At 39.3% G+C, this 14,552-nt stretch overlaps 5 protein-coding genes across 5 annotated transcripts; 3 read left to right on the top strand and 2 right to left on the bottom strand.

The window, feature by feature from the left end:
• Positions 1 to 171: 171 nt before the first annotated feature.
• EAF02_000631 (uncharacterized protein) lies at positions 172 to 750 on the bottom strand (the record flags this gene model as incomplete). Its single annotated transcript, XM_038896679.1, has 1 exon — positions 172 to 750. One exon carries the CDS (start codon positions 748 to 750, stop codon positions 172 to 174), a length of 579 nt encoding a protein of 192 aa, XP_038763538.1.
• A 75-nt stretch (positions 751 to 825) lies between these two features.
• On the bottom strand, positions 826 to 1,912 carry EAF02_000630 (uncharacterized protein; the record flags this gene model as incomplete). The annotated part of the gene is made up of 4 exons (XM_038896678.1): positions 826 to 968; positions 1,029 to 1,120; positions 1,290 to 1,392; positions 1,891 to 1,912. 4 exons carry the CDS (start codon positions 1,910 to 1,912, stop codon positions 826 to 828), a joined length of 360 nt encoding a protein of 119 aa, XP_038763537.1.
• Positions 1,913 to 2,281: 369 nt separating this feature from the next.
• EAF02_000629 (uncharacterized protein) lies at positions 2,282 to 4,930 on the top strand (the record flags this gene model as incomplete). Its single annotated transcript, XM_038896677.1, has 7 exons — positions 2,282 to 2,499; positions 2,535 to 2,975; positions 3,026 to 3,899; positions 3,938 to 4,325; positions 4,391 to 4,441; positions 4,504 to 4,526; positions 4,577 to 4,930. 7 exons carry the CDS (start codon positions 2,282 to 2,284, stop codon positions 4,928 to 4,930), a joined length of 2,349 nt encoding a protein of 782 aa, XP_038763536.1.
• A 132-nt stretch (positions 4,931 to 5,062) lies between these two features.
• Positions 5,063 to 5,989, top strand: EAF02_000628 (uncharacterized protein; the record flags this gene model as incomplete). The annotated part of the gene is made up of 1 exon (XM_038896676.1): positions 5,063 to 5,989. One exon carries the CDS (start codon positions 5,063 to 5,065, stop codon positions 5,987 to 5,989), a length of 927 nt encoding a protein of 308 aa, XP_038763535.1.
• Positions 5,990 to 8,859: 2,870 nt separating this feature from the next.
• Positions 8,860 to 10,395, top strand: EAF02_000627 (uncharacterized protein; the record flags this gene model as incomplete). The annotated part of the gene is made up of 2 exons (XM_038896675.1): positions 8,860 to 9,032; positions 9,102 to 10,395. 2 exons carry the CDS (start codon positions 8,860 to 8,862, stop codon positions 10,393 to 10,395), a joined length of 1,467 nt encoding a protein of 488 aa, XP_038763534.1.
• Between the last annotated feature and the right edge of the window lie 4,157 nt (positions 10,396 to 14,552).

Raw genomic sequence — 14,552 nt, 5'->3', positions numbered from 1 at the left:
AGGAAAGGAGCTGTGCGCTTGCAGGCCTTATGTATGGCCTTAATTGGCTCCTTTGCCTAGAAGGAGATGATTGGTGATGCTTGGAGCCCCGATGAGTTTGGATGTGGAAGGCCTGAATATGGAGATGAATATTTTATCTGTCTACATATTTCACAATGATATAACACATTTCTATCTACCCACTTTCTGGAATATTGATGATTTTATTTCCCCTATCATCACTTGAACCTTTGTGATGTGATTATTTGTTTTTCTGTACAAGATGACTGACACATGACTTATGCTTAATGTGATCATTTTCCATACAACCCCAGGGTCATTCTCATGATTGTGACGTCTCCAAATATGCATGACCGGTACCTGTACTTCGATGCATGAATTTTCTTCGACCATTGTCTCGAGAGCTTTAGCTTTATCCACTACTACTATCTTTGTGATCATGGTCAACTGATTTGATGTGGTGTGATTTAACCTTTTGTTTCTTCCGTGGGATTTATGATGATTCATTGATTGATTGATTGATTGATTAGAAAAAAATGAGCTATGAGAGAAACTCCTAAAAGTCCTTTCGAGATAGATAGATAGAGAGATAGGTAGGTAGGTAGGTAGATAGGTAGATAGGTAGATGAAAATCGGGATTTGTATCCTCGTGTAGGCAATGAAAGGAGAAAATCTTTTTTGTTGAGAGGTTTGACGAGGAGGGAGTTTTCTGGTGTGAGGATTGGGAAGAAAGTCCTCGTGTGTCATCATGTGAGACTCGGGAAAGAAAGTGCTCGTGTAGACGCACAGGAAAGTGCTCGGATAGACTTGCAGGAAAGTCCTCGTCTACAAAGACTTTTTGGATTCCTCTTCTTTCGCGGCGGCTTCAAGTGCTTCGCTCTGATCTTCTCTCATGGCGACGATTACGTAGCCGATGAGGACGACGTTTGCCATTATGGCGGCGGTGGCGCCGGCGAAGGTGGAGTTTCCTGGGGTGTGTCAGGGGGAGAGAGGTGGAGATGGGGATGGGGATAAGATGGGAGAAGTACCTCGAAAGACGGAATTTAGAGTTAGGAAATAGGAACCTATTGGGACGACGATCATGGCGAGGGTGAACCCGAGGAGTTTGAAGATTACATGTCTGGTGAGGGAGGGATGTTAGTTGGGGGGTTGAGAATTTGAGGATGGGTGAGGTGGTTTGTTCATGTGATGTGAGGATTGGAAGAGGTAGGGGTGAGGAGGGACATGTGATTGTTATAATCGTAAGGCTGAGGTGAAAATGAGACATATTGGAATATTGGAAAACATACGCAGGAACAGCAGGAGCAATGTTACTCTTTCCTCCAGCAACAGGTTTGAATTCCGCTTCTTTCTTTTCTTCGCCGGCGGCGATTGCGGTCGTGGGGTGTTCGTCTTTGAGTCGCCATTGGATTGGTTTGTGAGGAGGTGAGGGGTAGGGAGGGTTGAAGTAGATGTATGTTTTTAGTACTTATTGGGAGATAGATGGGCAATCGATTTTAGTTCTGTGATGTTATTGAAATCTGGTTATTATGATTGTTTTTCTTGTAGATCTGGATATCTGGCTGGCTTGTCTCTGTGGAACAATTTGATATATATGTAGGTATGTATCAATTAGGAAGCGGAAGTGGAAGTGGACACTGCTGACTTCGCGCATCTCGCGAAGAAGGGCAATATGGGGAACGCGTTAATTGGATTTTTACTAGCGTGTTAGCGTGTCTTTTCATTGAGCGATAGTGGACCTTTTTACTAAAATCAAAAGTTATTTCTACGACCTAGTTATCGTTGGTCAGAGTAGGGCAGAATAAAGAATAACGACACAAAGATCGAAGGGTCAGGATTGATGGAATATTGATAAGAAGGTACGAGGAAAGCTCATTTTGGAAAATTCACTTTTGTTTTGCAGGGGGATCATTGCAAGAATAAGCTGGAGAGTTGAGGTGAACGAACGGCTTTGCCATCTCGCTGTCTGCAGTCTCGCCAGTTCGCAAGATTTCTTTTTCTCCCACTGCTTCTTTTCTTCGTCTTCTTATACCACAACAATCTCTGGGAACCCAACCTATCTTGATCAGGAATGTTCTGGACATTTTACCTGGAGGAATCTCGATTTTTAACTGGAAACAATTGCAGATTGCGAATCTACGTCGACCAAGATCCAAACTTTATATTAATCTGATTCAATTGTTGCTTTTACAACTTGCAATCCTATCCTCTTTTAATTTCTCGTCGAAGAACAAAACGCTCTCTGTTTCTCATTTCAACAAAATAACGACAGAAACGAATTATGGCTTCCAATTTTCCCAATCCCTCTCTTGTACTCGATTCGCCTGCGGTAAAACGGCAAAGAACCGAATCAGGTTATACATCTATCAGCAATTCTGCGAGAAATACAGATACCTATAATTCAGATGCGGATGATGGAGATGATATTTTCAAGGATTATGTGCCTGATACGCCAGCGACAGCTAAGAAGTTTCGAAACGCAACCCACACAGATTATAGGTGCTGCTGGGAAGTTCGAGACTCAACCCACGCAGATTGGACCACTACCAGAAGTTCGAGACTCAAGCTACCCAGATAATCGATCGATCTGCTTCGCTGGCATACCCACCAAGTTCCCCAAATATCAACAGCTTGAATGGTGTACAAGTACCTGCTTCATCACCTTTACGACAATCGCCTACCCCAAGGAAGTTTTTTGCATCTGCAATGGCACCTGCTGGAACTGAATACAGAGCAACATTTGGAATCAATCAAAAGCCCATCGCCCCTCCAAGGAAGATCATAAACTTGGATAGTGATGACGAGGAGCCGTCATTTGTTGGAGACAGTTCTGACGACGATGACGAACTAGCCAGTGCGGATATCAAACCTACATCGTTCGTTTCAAAGAGTGCTTCTTTTGGGTCTACAGGCTATCCAGATGCTTCGCGATCATTCAATGGCAATTCTAAATTCAAAACGCTCTCGCCAAGGCTGTATATAATCCACAGAAAGGCATGAAACAGCAAGGTTCAGAGAGAGCCAGGCCAATCCAGGATATTTCAATCAATGACATTCCAGATGATGAGCTCAGAATGAAAGCTCAGCGCATCAAGGACATCTTTCCAGGGGTATCTATCATGGAGACCAAGGATGCTTTGCTCGTGACCAAGAACGATTTTGATGCTGCTTGTAGCTTGCTTGCCAAAGATAAGCCTATTGAGGTTTCCGACGATGAGGACGAAATTCAAGAGATCACTGCCTCAGAAATGGCTGAACCTCAGATGAGAAGAGGTCTTGCGAAACCTATCAAGTCAATCAGGGACCGATATACTTCTACCCAAAATCAGTCTACGCAAAGACCGGCTCCAGTACCAGCTCAAGCTACCACGCCACCAAAAACAAGGAAAAGACTTATGAAAGGACGTAGAGATCCAACTTCCCCTGCAGCTGCCTCTTCTCCAGTCAAGTCTCCAGCCAAGTCTCTCATGAAGTTGGCTTCATCCCCAGTCATCATAGATATGTCTGATGATGATTCTGACCTTGAGCAGGAGGAGGAAATCGAAGAAGATCCAATTCTGGAGGATCGACTACTCAAGTACTTGAACAAATGCACATTGGATGATCTTATTGAACTTACCAATACCACCAAGAATAACGCCCAAGCAATGTTGGACAGTCGACCTTTCAGGAGTCTTGATGCTGCGAGAAACGTGTCAAATGTTAAGACTTTGAAAAGTGGCAAGAGAAGTGCAAAAGCTCCTATGGGAGAACGTCTCGTAGAAACTGCTTTGGAAATGTTTTCTGGCTACGAGGCTGTGGATCTCCTTGTCAAAAGATGCGAGGATCTCGCAAAGCCATTGGAGGCTGAGATGGCGAAATGGGATTCAATTCTTTTGGGACTCGCAAGGAAGGAGAAGGTATTGAACTAGTATCTTTCGAAGATGCAGATTCTCAGCGTGATTCCGGAATTGGCACTCCAAGCAGCACTTTATCTACCAATGGCGAGAATGCTGATGAGGACAAGATCGTATCCGCCAAACGTAGGAAAGCGAGTGTCGAATTTTTGAAGAAGCCCTCGCTTATGGCAGATGAGGTTATTCTGAAAGATTATCAAATTGTTGGCTTGAATTGGTTGAATTTGATGTACGAGCAGAACCTGAGTTGTATTTTGGCAGATGATATGGGTCTTGGAAAGACCTGTCAAGTTATTTCGTTTCTTTCGCATCTTGTGGCTACTGGTCGGACCGGGTCCCCATGTTGTTTTTGGTCCTGCTGCGGTTTTGAGAAGTGGGGTCAAGAGTTCCAGAAGTTTGCTCCAAAATTGGCTATTCAACCTTATCACGGTAAGTTCAACATAAAGTGACTCGTGTGAAGTAACTGAGGGTGCATTGACCTAATTAACTTTCAGGTCCTGCGGCTGAACGTGTCGAGTTGGCTGAATCCATATTTGGAGAATCGAGTATGAGATCAATGTCATTGTTTCTACCTTACGATATGGCCGTCAACCTGCTGATCACACAGTTTTTCCGGAAGTTGGGAGCGACGTAAGTCTTCAACATGAAGTTAGTCGGATTTCGATACTAAGTAGCCTTAGGTTTTGTTTGTGATGAAGGTCAATTTTGGAAGATGGAGCGGACTCAAAAGATATCAAGCTTTGAATAGGATTCCTGCTAGCTTTAAGCTTTTACTGACGGGTACACCCCTTCAAAATAACCTGGTCGAATTGGTTACTTTACTTGCATTCATTCTTCCAGACGTTTTCAAGGAACGAGAAGAAGACTTGAATTACATTTTCAAAGCAAAGGCGACAACTCGAGATACTGATCATGGAGCATTACTTTCTGCTGAACGTATCACTCGAGCCAGATCTATGCTAACTCCATTCGTCCTACGACGAAAGAAGCATCAAGTGGTGAAGCATCTCCTATCAAAGTGTATGTCGGGTTGAACGTTGTAGTTTGGAGCCAACACAGGCTAAAATCTATAATGAGCATGCAGATGCAGCGAAAGAAAACGGGCACGCAGGGCGTCTTGAAGGTGTCAAAATGCCACCTTTGAGTCTGAAGAAAACAATCCAATCATGCAACTTCGCAAAGCAGCTATCCATCCACTACTTTTCAGACGCCACTTTACGAATGAGAAGATTGAGAAAATGGTCGATATCCTGCGAAAGAAAGAACCAGATAATTTCCCTCCATCTGCTAAACGAATCCATCTTGTGGAAGAGATGCGCAACGCTTCGGACTTTTGGTTACACACGTGGTGTGTATTATATCCATGTATTAAATCGTTCGATGTTAAGAAGAATGCTTGGATGGATTCGGGGAAAGTGTCTGCTTTAGTGGAACTTGTGACGAAATACAAGGAGAATGGGGATCGGGTTCTTATCTTCTCTCAATTCTCGCTTGTTCTTGACATTCTGGAATCTGTATTGAACACTTCCATGATCACATACACTCGTATCGATGGTGCCACCAAAATTGACGAACGTCAATCTTTGATTGAAAGATTCAGGGACGATACTGATATTACGGCTTTCCTCTTGACGACCAAGGCAGGTGGAACAGGTATTAACTTGATGTATGCCAATAAAGTTATCATCTTCGATGGTAGTTTCAATCCTCAAGATGATGTGCAAGCAGAGAATCGTGCTCATCGTGTGGGACAAACTCGCGATGTGGAAGTTGTCAGATTAGTCACTCGTGGTACAATCGAAGAAGCCATTTGGAAAATGGGTAGAAGCAAGTTGATGCTGGATGGAAGAGTGGCAGGGGAAGAAGGTGAAGAAGCGGGCGAGAAGGCTGTGGAAAAGATGTTGTTAGAGGGTGTTACAATTACGGATGAAGAAGCGGCCTCTGTTGCTGAGGGTCATGAAACTACGCCCAAGAAAAATGGGAAGGGCAAAGCGACGGGGCAAAAACTACCGGATAGGAAGAAATCAGGCACGTTTCTCGATTTGGCGATGAAGGGAGCGGAGAAAGATGATGAGGATGAAATGCTTGTTTGAGATGGTTGGCCAATATATTGGTCGTACATGCTAAGCAAGATGAGCGGGATAGATTGTTTTCAACGAGATGATCAGGGTTAATGCTAGAAGGTGGTTCTGTTTGCGTCATCATATAATTTGCATTCAGTGGATCTTTTAGACTGGGGTGGCGTTCTGAGCTGTTTGGTTTGGATTGATGTTGCATAAGACGTAATATGAGGAAGAGTTTAAGCGAGCGAGATTGGAGAGGATTTGATTCATTATCTACTTTTTTTTCTCCCGTATGCATGAGAAAGGGGATACATCTGTATAAGAAGTTAAGAGGCATGAGCATAATGTGGGTAGGGGAATATTTTACGGTATACATAGATTACGATACAAATTACCAGAGGAAGTGGGAGAATTAGGGGAAGATGGAGATGATAGAGAGTTAGTGGAAAGATTTCAGATGGTGTGTTGGATTCCTAGTGGAGATGTGTAGATGAGAATTAGATGGAGGTAGATTAGATACCTGGGAATGAATGAATGAATGAATATACAAATTTATCAAGGGTATTGGGTTTGGATGTGCATGCCCAGGTGTTCTTTAAAAGGCAATGTGGACCGCTTAGTGAGTGGTACACATAGATTGCCCGGATAAGTTCTTTCACTTCTGGAAATATGCACTATGCAGTAGGGTTGAATGGATTTCCCAATTTTGTTCATGTCAGAATTTGGGGGTTCCCTTTTTGTTTCTTTTTGCTATGTTGTGATCTGTGATTGTGATGGATGGTGGTGGCAAGTTTTTGGTTTGTTGGTTCATGTATAATGTGTCTTTGTTTGGTAGTGGAAGTGGAGTGAGGTGATGGGGCGAGGCGAGGCGAGGCGATGGAAAGATTGGGAAGGAAGGAAGGAAGGAAGGAAGGAAGGAGTGCTTGGAGTTTGAGTTTGAGTTTTGTTGAGTTCTTGGGTTAGAGGAATGGGTGGGATGGGTGGAATGATGGCGGGAGAGGAGGATGTGGAGGTGTGGAGTTGGGGATGGAGGATTGGGGATTGTGGATGCTATGAGGGAGGGGGGTTGATAGTTTGAGAGATATGAGATAAGAGGGGAGAAAATAAAGGATTGTAGATTGAATCTGGAGAGAGGGGGTTGTATATGTATCGTATGTGTGTGTTTGTTTTGAAGTATTGTGAATTCGGGCTGTGAGAGGGATATCGTATAGTTTTGATGGCTTTTGATTATGTTTAGGGGTATGTGATTATGAGGGTATATGATATGATGAGAAGGTAGTTAATTTGGGGGGTGGAGATGGAGATGGAGATTGGTTGCTGGTTTCTATGGGAGGAGTTGGTTGGTAGGGTAGACAAAAGGGGATTAGGATGGTTGATGCGGTTCCGTGGGAGGGTCCTGGGTGGTGAGAACACATGGAAGAGAGGTATGTTTGGGAATCCGTACAGTTTTTCTTTGCATTGCTTTTTAATCGAATTGCTTGTATACTGGGGGGCTAAGAATGAGGAGGGAAAGACTTTCATGCATTTGTATTGTTCACTCTCAACCTTCATTCGAAACGATGGAGGAGGCAAACCTTTGGGTTGTGAAAATATTATTACATCATTTCGCACCATGCCACTATCATGTTCGTGTCATCTAGGAACGAACTTACGAATTGTATGTTGGTATATCGATAACGATATGCGGTTCTGGTGATTTTGGTCTCGAGCCTTGGGAAACTATATGAGTGATCCTCTCTAGATTTCAAGATACATGTTGGGAATCTTGATCATGTTCTTCTTAATACCTTGGCTCTGCTTCCTAGATGGTTGTGCAATATTTTTGAAAGAATCGAAACTTATTCCTATCCGATCAAACGGTATTCACTTAGCATTCCAGAAATTGACAGTAAATCATGTTCACATCCGAGAGGGAGGTGGAGGGAAGGTGCGGCCCTCGCTAGCTCGCTAGCTAGCCTGTCGACTAGCTTCAACTTCGCACTGGCCAACTAAAACTCCTACTTCTTTCAATTTCGACCAAAACGATTCCCTTCATTATTTAACATCCAACTGTCGAATTTGCTGTTGTGTAACTGAAGAGTTTTGACGGTATAATCTACCCAAATGCAGAGATTCTAGCCTTCCAATATTCCAACTTGATACTGTTTGTTTTCACAATACACGAACGTTTTCTTTGAGAAGCGTTTCAATAGGCTGGGTGAAATAAGAATATGGCATTAATTCAACTTCGCCAGTCGCGCACTTGACAGTCCTTGAAGTGCCGCAGCGTCGCAATGTGGGGGACTGGATGTCCCCTCGCAATAGTATGGCTATGCTGTGAATCAAATTACCTGTTGGGGCATTGTTCATGATAGATAAAGTCATTCATACCTCGATCAGGATGGTGTCAGCGGGATAATTCAATTCCTGATGAGCACCATGGGGACTGTTTGGCGTTGAAGCTGAATGCACATCTCGATAATCACAGAAATTCATCTTCAAGGGAACAAAAGGGCGCGTTGCAGAATATTGCGGGGTTCGATCAAATCAAATGCTTCGTCTGCTGAATCTGGTAGATCACACTGTATCCCCTCGCCACGATTGAAGATTCCAGCAAATAAGACTCAAAGTATCAACGAATAATGAGGAGCATTGTCATTTCAGATTGGTACATCATCGAGGCCCGACCCAGGAGTCTGGCACTTGCAAGCTTTGGGCAATCCAAGTTTTGTTACTTTATTGCGCCGATCCAGACCATATTTGAAGTCTTGTTGATGTACAAACTAAAGATAGCCTTGATGGTGCTCTGCTACCTACACGCCTTTATGATATCTCAAGTTCAATAATCTTTGTTATATTCGTTCATCTTGTCTTAAAGAAATGCAACCTTGACTCAACTGGATTGAACCTGACAAAGCAATATGCAAAATTATTCACAAGAGCAGCTAGAGAAAGCACGGCAGTTTATAGATGATTTGCGGTATGAAAATGGCGGCATTACAAAAGATGATCGAGAATTTCTCGAGCGAAAAAGACCTGGGGTCCTAAAATCATTTGATAACATCCGAAGAAAACTTGGTGCATCGACTCAAATGTTCGTTTTCTAACCACAGTTCAAGTTGCTGTTGTGTTATTTGCAACCAAATTTTACTAATTCTTATAGTCTGGCCGAGCAGCTATATCAGAAGTCTATCCGCTTTGTTTACGAGCTCATTCAAAATGATGAAGACAACAAATATACAATCACAACGCAATCGCCTCACCTGTCTTTCACTCTGCAATCAGACCGCATCATCATAGACTCCAACGGAGATGGCTTCACTCAAAAGGACATTAAAGCCATCTGTTCCATCGGTGAGAGTACCAAAACATCCATCCAAGGCTACATTGGGGAGAAGGTAATCGGGTTTAAATCAGTTTTCAACGTTGCTCATAAAGTTCATATCCAGTCTGGCCCCTACTCATTTGCACTCGAGTATCGCAAAGGGGATTCTATAGATCGTGGACTTGGTATGGTTACACCGCTGAGTGAGAGACTATATGAGCTTCCCGGTGATGTTCGAACAAGGACGATTTTGTACCTTCATGAGGATGAAGATCGAGAGGCACTGTGCCAAGACTTGATCAAATTGCCAGACACGTTGTTACTCTTTCTCAAAAATCTACAGCAATTGACTGTGAGATTTGAACTTCCTGATCAGGTCATTCAAAAGATGCAATATTCACTAACACGCTCAGACAAAAGTCACTTCAACAATAAACTTCAAATAAAGGCTGCAATCACAGGTACAGATAGCATAGACACATCTAAGAGCTTCTGGGTCAAGAAGCACCGCGCTTTCAATCTACCTCTCGATCCCGCTCGTCAACATATTTATGAAGCTGAAGTCGTACACGCCTTTCCTATAGACGAATATGCTGTCCCAGTTATTGAAAATCAAGATGATTACGCTTTTCTTTCGTTGAGAAAGGTTGGATACAAGGTTATTCAAGCCCACCAACTCCTACTGGTCTATGTTGAAGCTAACTTGGATTGTCAGTTTCTTATCCAATCCGACTTCGTTACCAAGACCAGTCGCGAGGATGTTGTAGTTTCTGTGTGGAACAAAAGGCTTCTTGAGGAAGTAGTCGTAGCGTTTCGTAACGCAATCAGTGGGCCTAATGGATTCCTTGAGCACGATACACTCCGATACAGCTGGATCAGATATATACCCAGAGATATTATTGCAGATGAATTTTGGGGCCTCTTACAAGCTCGCTTATACAATGAACTTTGCATTAGTAAAGTTTTCTACTCCATGGATGGATCTTGCTGGAAACCCAATCAGTTGCGAATCTTACTGGACTTCTTTCGAGATGAGTATAGCAATCCGCTTCTTGCAGATCTCGCCGTAGGAGAAACCGCATACGTCTCAGAATCTTACAATGTTGCTATTGATATTCCAATCTTGCAGTAGATGAAAGTAACACATCTAGGTTACTCTGGATTTCTGGAAAGATTGGAACAAGACTTGAACCTAAACCTAGATCCTTGAATCAAAACAAAGCCTTCAAATAGCCTTTGGCATGTCAAGGTGGCAACAATTTTGATTCTAATTGCTCAGAAGAATGATCAGAAACTGAACGTACAGAGACTGAAAATCGTACCGCTTGACAATGGGAGGTGGATTTGTCTATTGAATGCGAGTATATTTTTCCAACTTCAGGTGGTATTGACATACCGAATTAGTTGTGCCAATCAATCACTATCATCATTACCATTTTATCTTTAAAAATATGGACTTCATCTAGTTCGTACCGTCAATTGCTGTTGGAAAGCCTCTCTATGGATGTCCTTATACGAGGGCGTGTCTTTGATGATTGCCGGGTCCATGCATAAGCACTTTTTCATATCAAAATTTATTCATTTTAGAATTCAATATTAAATTAATCAATATTATTATATATTTGAAATTTTATAAAGTAATAAATTTTTATTAAAAATTTAATAATATAATTTTAGTTTTTTTATTAAAGCTTTTAATTAAATCAAAATTTATATTAAAATTTTAATACTTAATATTTCTATAAAAAATAATATTTACTTTAAGAATCAAATTTCTATATAGAATTTTATCATTAATTCAATTCAAAAATTAATAATTCTAATATCAAACTAATTTCAAAGTTTTATAATAAATATTTGAATTATTATATATTTATAAATATATAGAATAAAGCATGATTTTTGTTACGAGCATCGATATAGGATCGATATCAGGCCGATTATTAGTCCGGAAGTGAAGAGTTTTTGTATATATATAGCTTCAAAAGAAAGGTTTTGAAAGGATTAATGAAAAGTCTTATTATTAGACTTATATCTATATTATATTAGTTAATATCTTGTATTGATTTTAATAATTATTTTTATTTAATCCTTTTAGAATAAGTTATTAATTAATTTTGAAATAATTTTAAAATTTTTAAAAATCTCAAAAAGTTTCGAAAGCTTTAGATCTCATTTAGATTGTAATATATTTATGATATATTATTAATATATAATTATTGTAAAAGAGTAGAAGGTGGTAGGGTCATAGAGTAGTCCTTTGTAAATACCACAGATAAATCACTGAAACGTAGTGCCTCTAACAAAGGAGAGGAGAGAGAGGCTCTATATTTATTTATTTATTTATTTATTTTAATTTACATCCAGGGGGCAAGCCGCGGGGGCTCGCCACAACCTCCCAGGGGGGTACTAGAGATAAACTATACTAGCAGGAGTGCCGGCATAGCCACGCGTTCCGTTCTTCTACAGCTATAATACAGGCCAGGAGAAAAGCAGCTAGAAGCGCTATACACGCTTCTACCGCTTATCTCCCGCTTACAATATCGGTGCTATTCAACCCACTTCATACTGGGTAGCCCAGGTTTGCGGCTAGCTATAGGACCCTATATTATCAGTTTTTGTTTAATACAATTTATACACAGCAGTGGAATGGGAGAGCGGCTCCAGAGGGGGGTGCAGCCCCGAAGAGAGGCTCTATATAACACTTCACAAAACATACAAGAAGATGGGTAGAAATTAACTGCTTTTTCTAAACTATACAAAGAAGATCTATAAATACTACCCCAATCCTCTTCCTTATATATATCAGGGACCTCTTCCTATCCAACTCAGTGAAGTTTCTTTCTTATATAGATGATATTGCTCTAATCACCAATTCATCCACTTGGAAAAAGAATATTAAATCTTTAGAAAGAGCTACGAAACAAATCTACGAACTCAGTTCGAAGAATTCTATTCAATTTGATCTGGCGAAAACTGAGCTAATGCACTTTTCGTCATCAAAACTAACGAAAAACTACCCAATCACGCTACCCAATTCCGAAACAATCATACCTCAATCCCTAATTAGATGGCTGGGAATATGGTTCGATTCAAACCTCAAATTCAATCAATATGTTAATATTCGAATCACACAAGCCAAAGGAGCCTTTTATCGAATGGCCCGATTAGCTAATATCGAAAAGGGCCTTAGTCCTAAAGCCCTCAGATAGCTATATATAGTATGTGTGACTAGCATAGCTGACTATGGTTCAGTGATTTGGTGGAGAGGTCAAACTCATTTCAAGAATATGATGCAATCACTTCAAAACCTAGTCCTTCGCAAGATATTAGGAGTATTCAAAATAGCTCTAATTATTTTAATGGAAGTAGAAGCTGGTCTAAAACCTCCCAAAATCCGATTAGATTCAAATATCAGATAATACGCTTTCCGATTAGCCAAGTTATCATTAAAGTATCCAATCAATACCGAAAAAGAAACTTCAGCTCAATATCAAGCCGATTTAGAAGTGATCTCTACATTTCAAAGAAAACGATATAAATCTATTCAATTGGATAGAATCAGAGAATCAATAAATCAGAATTTCAATCCTTTTTTATTCGAAAAGATCATTTACTTTAACTTCTCTTTATAGAAAAGAGATATTCTCTTCAAAGTCAATATTAGCAATTTGTTAAAAGAAGATACTACTATTCTTTATAATATTATCTTTAAACACAGGGATAAGGATATCACCTATATTTATACTGATACCTTCTTCATTGAAAAGGGAATTGGTATTGGGGTAAGTATAATAGCTATATAATCAAATAATCGAATTCTATATTAAGAGTAAAGCAATATTGATATTAATTAATTAATATATAATAAAGAGCTCTTTGGAATTACAAAAGCTATCGAATATGCTAATTCCATTATTTGTAATAATCAAAAGTTCAAGATTTATTTAGATAATCAAACTAATCTATATTGCCTAAAAACTTTTTCAAATCATTTAGGATAGATTTATTAAATAAAAATAATCAAAACAACAAAGGTTATTAAAGCAAAAGGAGCCGAAATCTCGCTAAATTAGATTTCTGGTTATATCTTAATTGAAGGAAATGAATTAGTAGATAAATTAGTTAAGAAAGTAATTATAATACAATCTACCTTGAATGAAATAAACTTTGGACTATTAGATATGATTATTAAGAAATATATTTTAGATTAATAGCTTGATATTTTCAATCAATACAAACTCAGATCAAATCAATCCCTATTAACTTACTTGAAGCTATTTCCTTAGAAAATAGGCTCGAAAATCAAGCTACCAAATGGAATTAATCGAAATATTATTAGTGTATTCTTTCAACTCAAATTAGGTTATGGATATATCAAATTCTATTTATATTGCTTTAAACCTTCCAATAACAAATATATATATAATAATATCGAGGTACTATAATATCTTCTTATTAATTGCTCTATATATAAAACTAAAAGAAAAGAAATCTTTAAGGAAATATCTTTATCCAAAATCACTATACAATTCCTATTTTATATCAAAATTGATATCAAATTAGCCATCAAATTTATCAACATCATCAAAATAGCTACAAGAGCATAGCATCTAGCTAGAGCTCTGATACAAAACAAAATATGAGAAAGAGAGATAATAGAAAAAGAAGAAGATACAATAATAGAGGGAGAAAGAGTTATTATAGAAATAGAAGGAATAGTAATTAAAGAAGAAGAAGAAGAAGAGAAGAGTCTCTTGCTAATTTCTTGAGTGTTATACTTCCCTTTCCTTATTATATGCAATGTGTATAATAAGCGGGTACTAGTCCCCAATATTTGTTTTCACTTCCCTAAATCGAATATATCCATCTTTGTAGAATAAAAAGTTATTTGCTAGAGCCTCTAGAGGCTTAGCCGTCCTATATAGTCTTAGACTGAACGTGGATGTAAATGAAATCAATCAATCAATCAATCAATCTATAAATACTAGCTACAAAAGAGGTCACGTGACCCGCACTAAGTTTCGCTCACATTATCAAGATAATTTCTATTTCATTTATAAGATTGAATTGAAAGTGAAAAAAAGAAAAATCTTCAGTGTAAGTTCTTTAAAAATGTTTATAAGGTATTATTATGATACATTTTTGATATTCTTTTGGAATGAAATAGAATAATTGAATAAAAGGAAGAGAAAGAATATTGGGAGGAATAAGAGAATCTTTTTTATAAATAAATTTTATTTTAGGTAATACCTGCGAGATGCTAATGGTATATTTATTTTATATTAT

This window comes from Botrytis sinoallii (assembly GCF_014898435.1).
Source record: "Botrytis sinoallii strain Bc 23 chromosome Unknown BSIN_001, whole genome shotgun sequence".
Classification (NCBI taxonomy): Eukaryota; Fungi; Ascomycota; class Leotiomycetes; order Helotiales; family Sclerotiniaceae; genus Botrytis; species Botrytis sinoallii.
The sequence above is the reverse complement of the archived record's forward strand: the minus strand, read 5'-3'. Positions and strand labels throughout refer to the sequence as shown.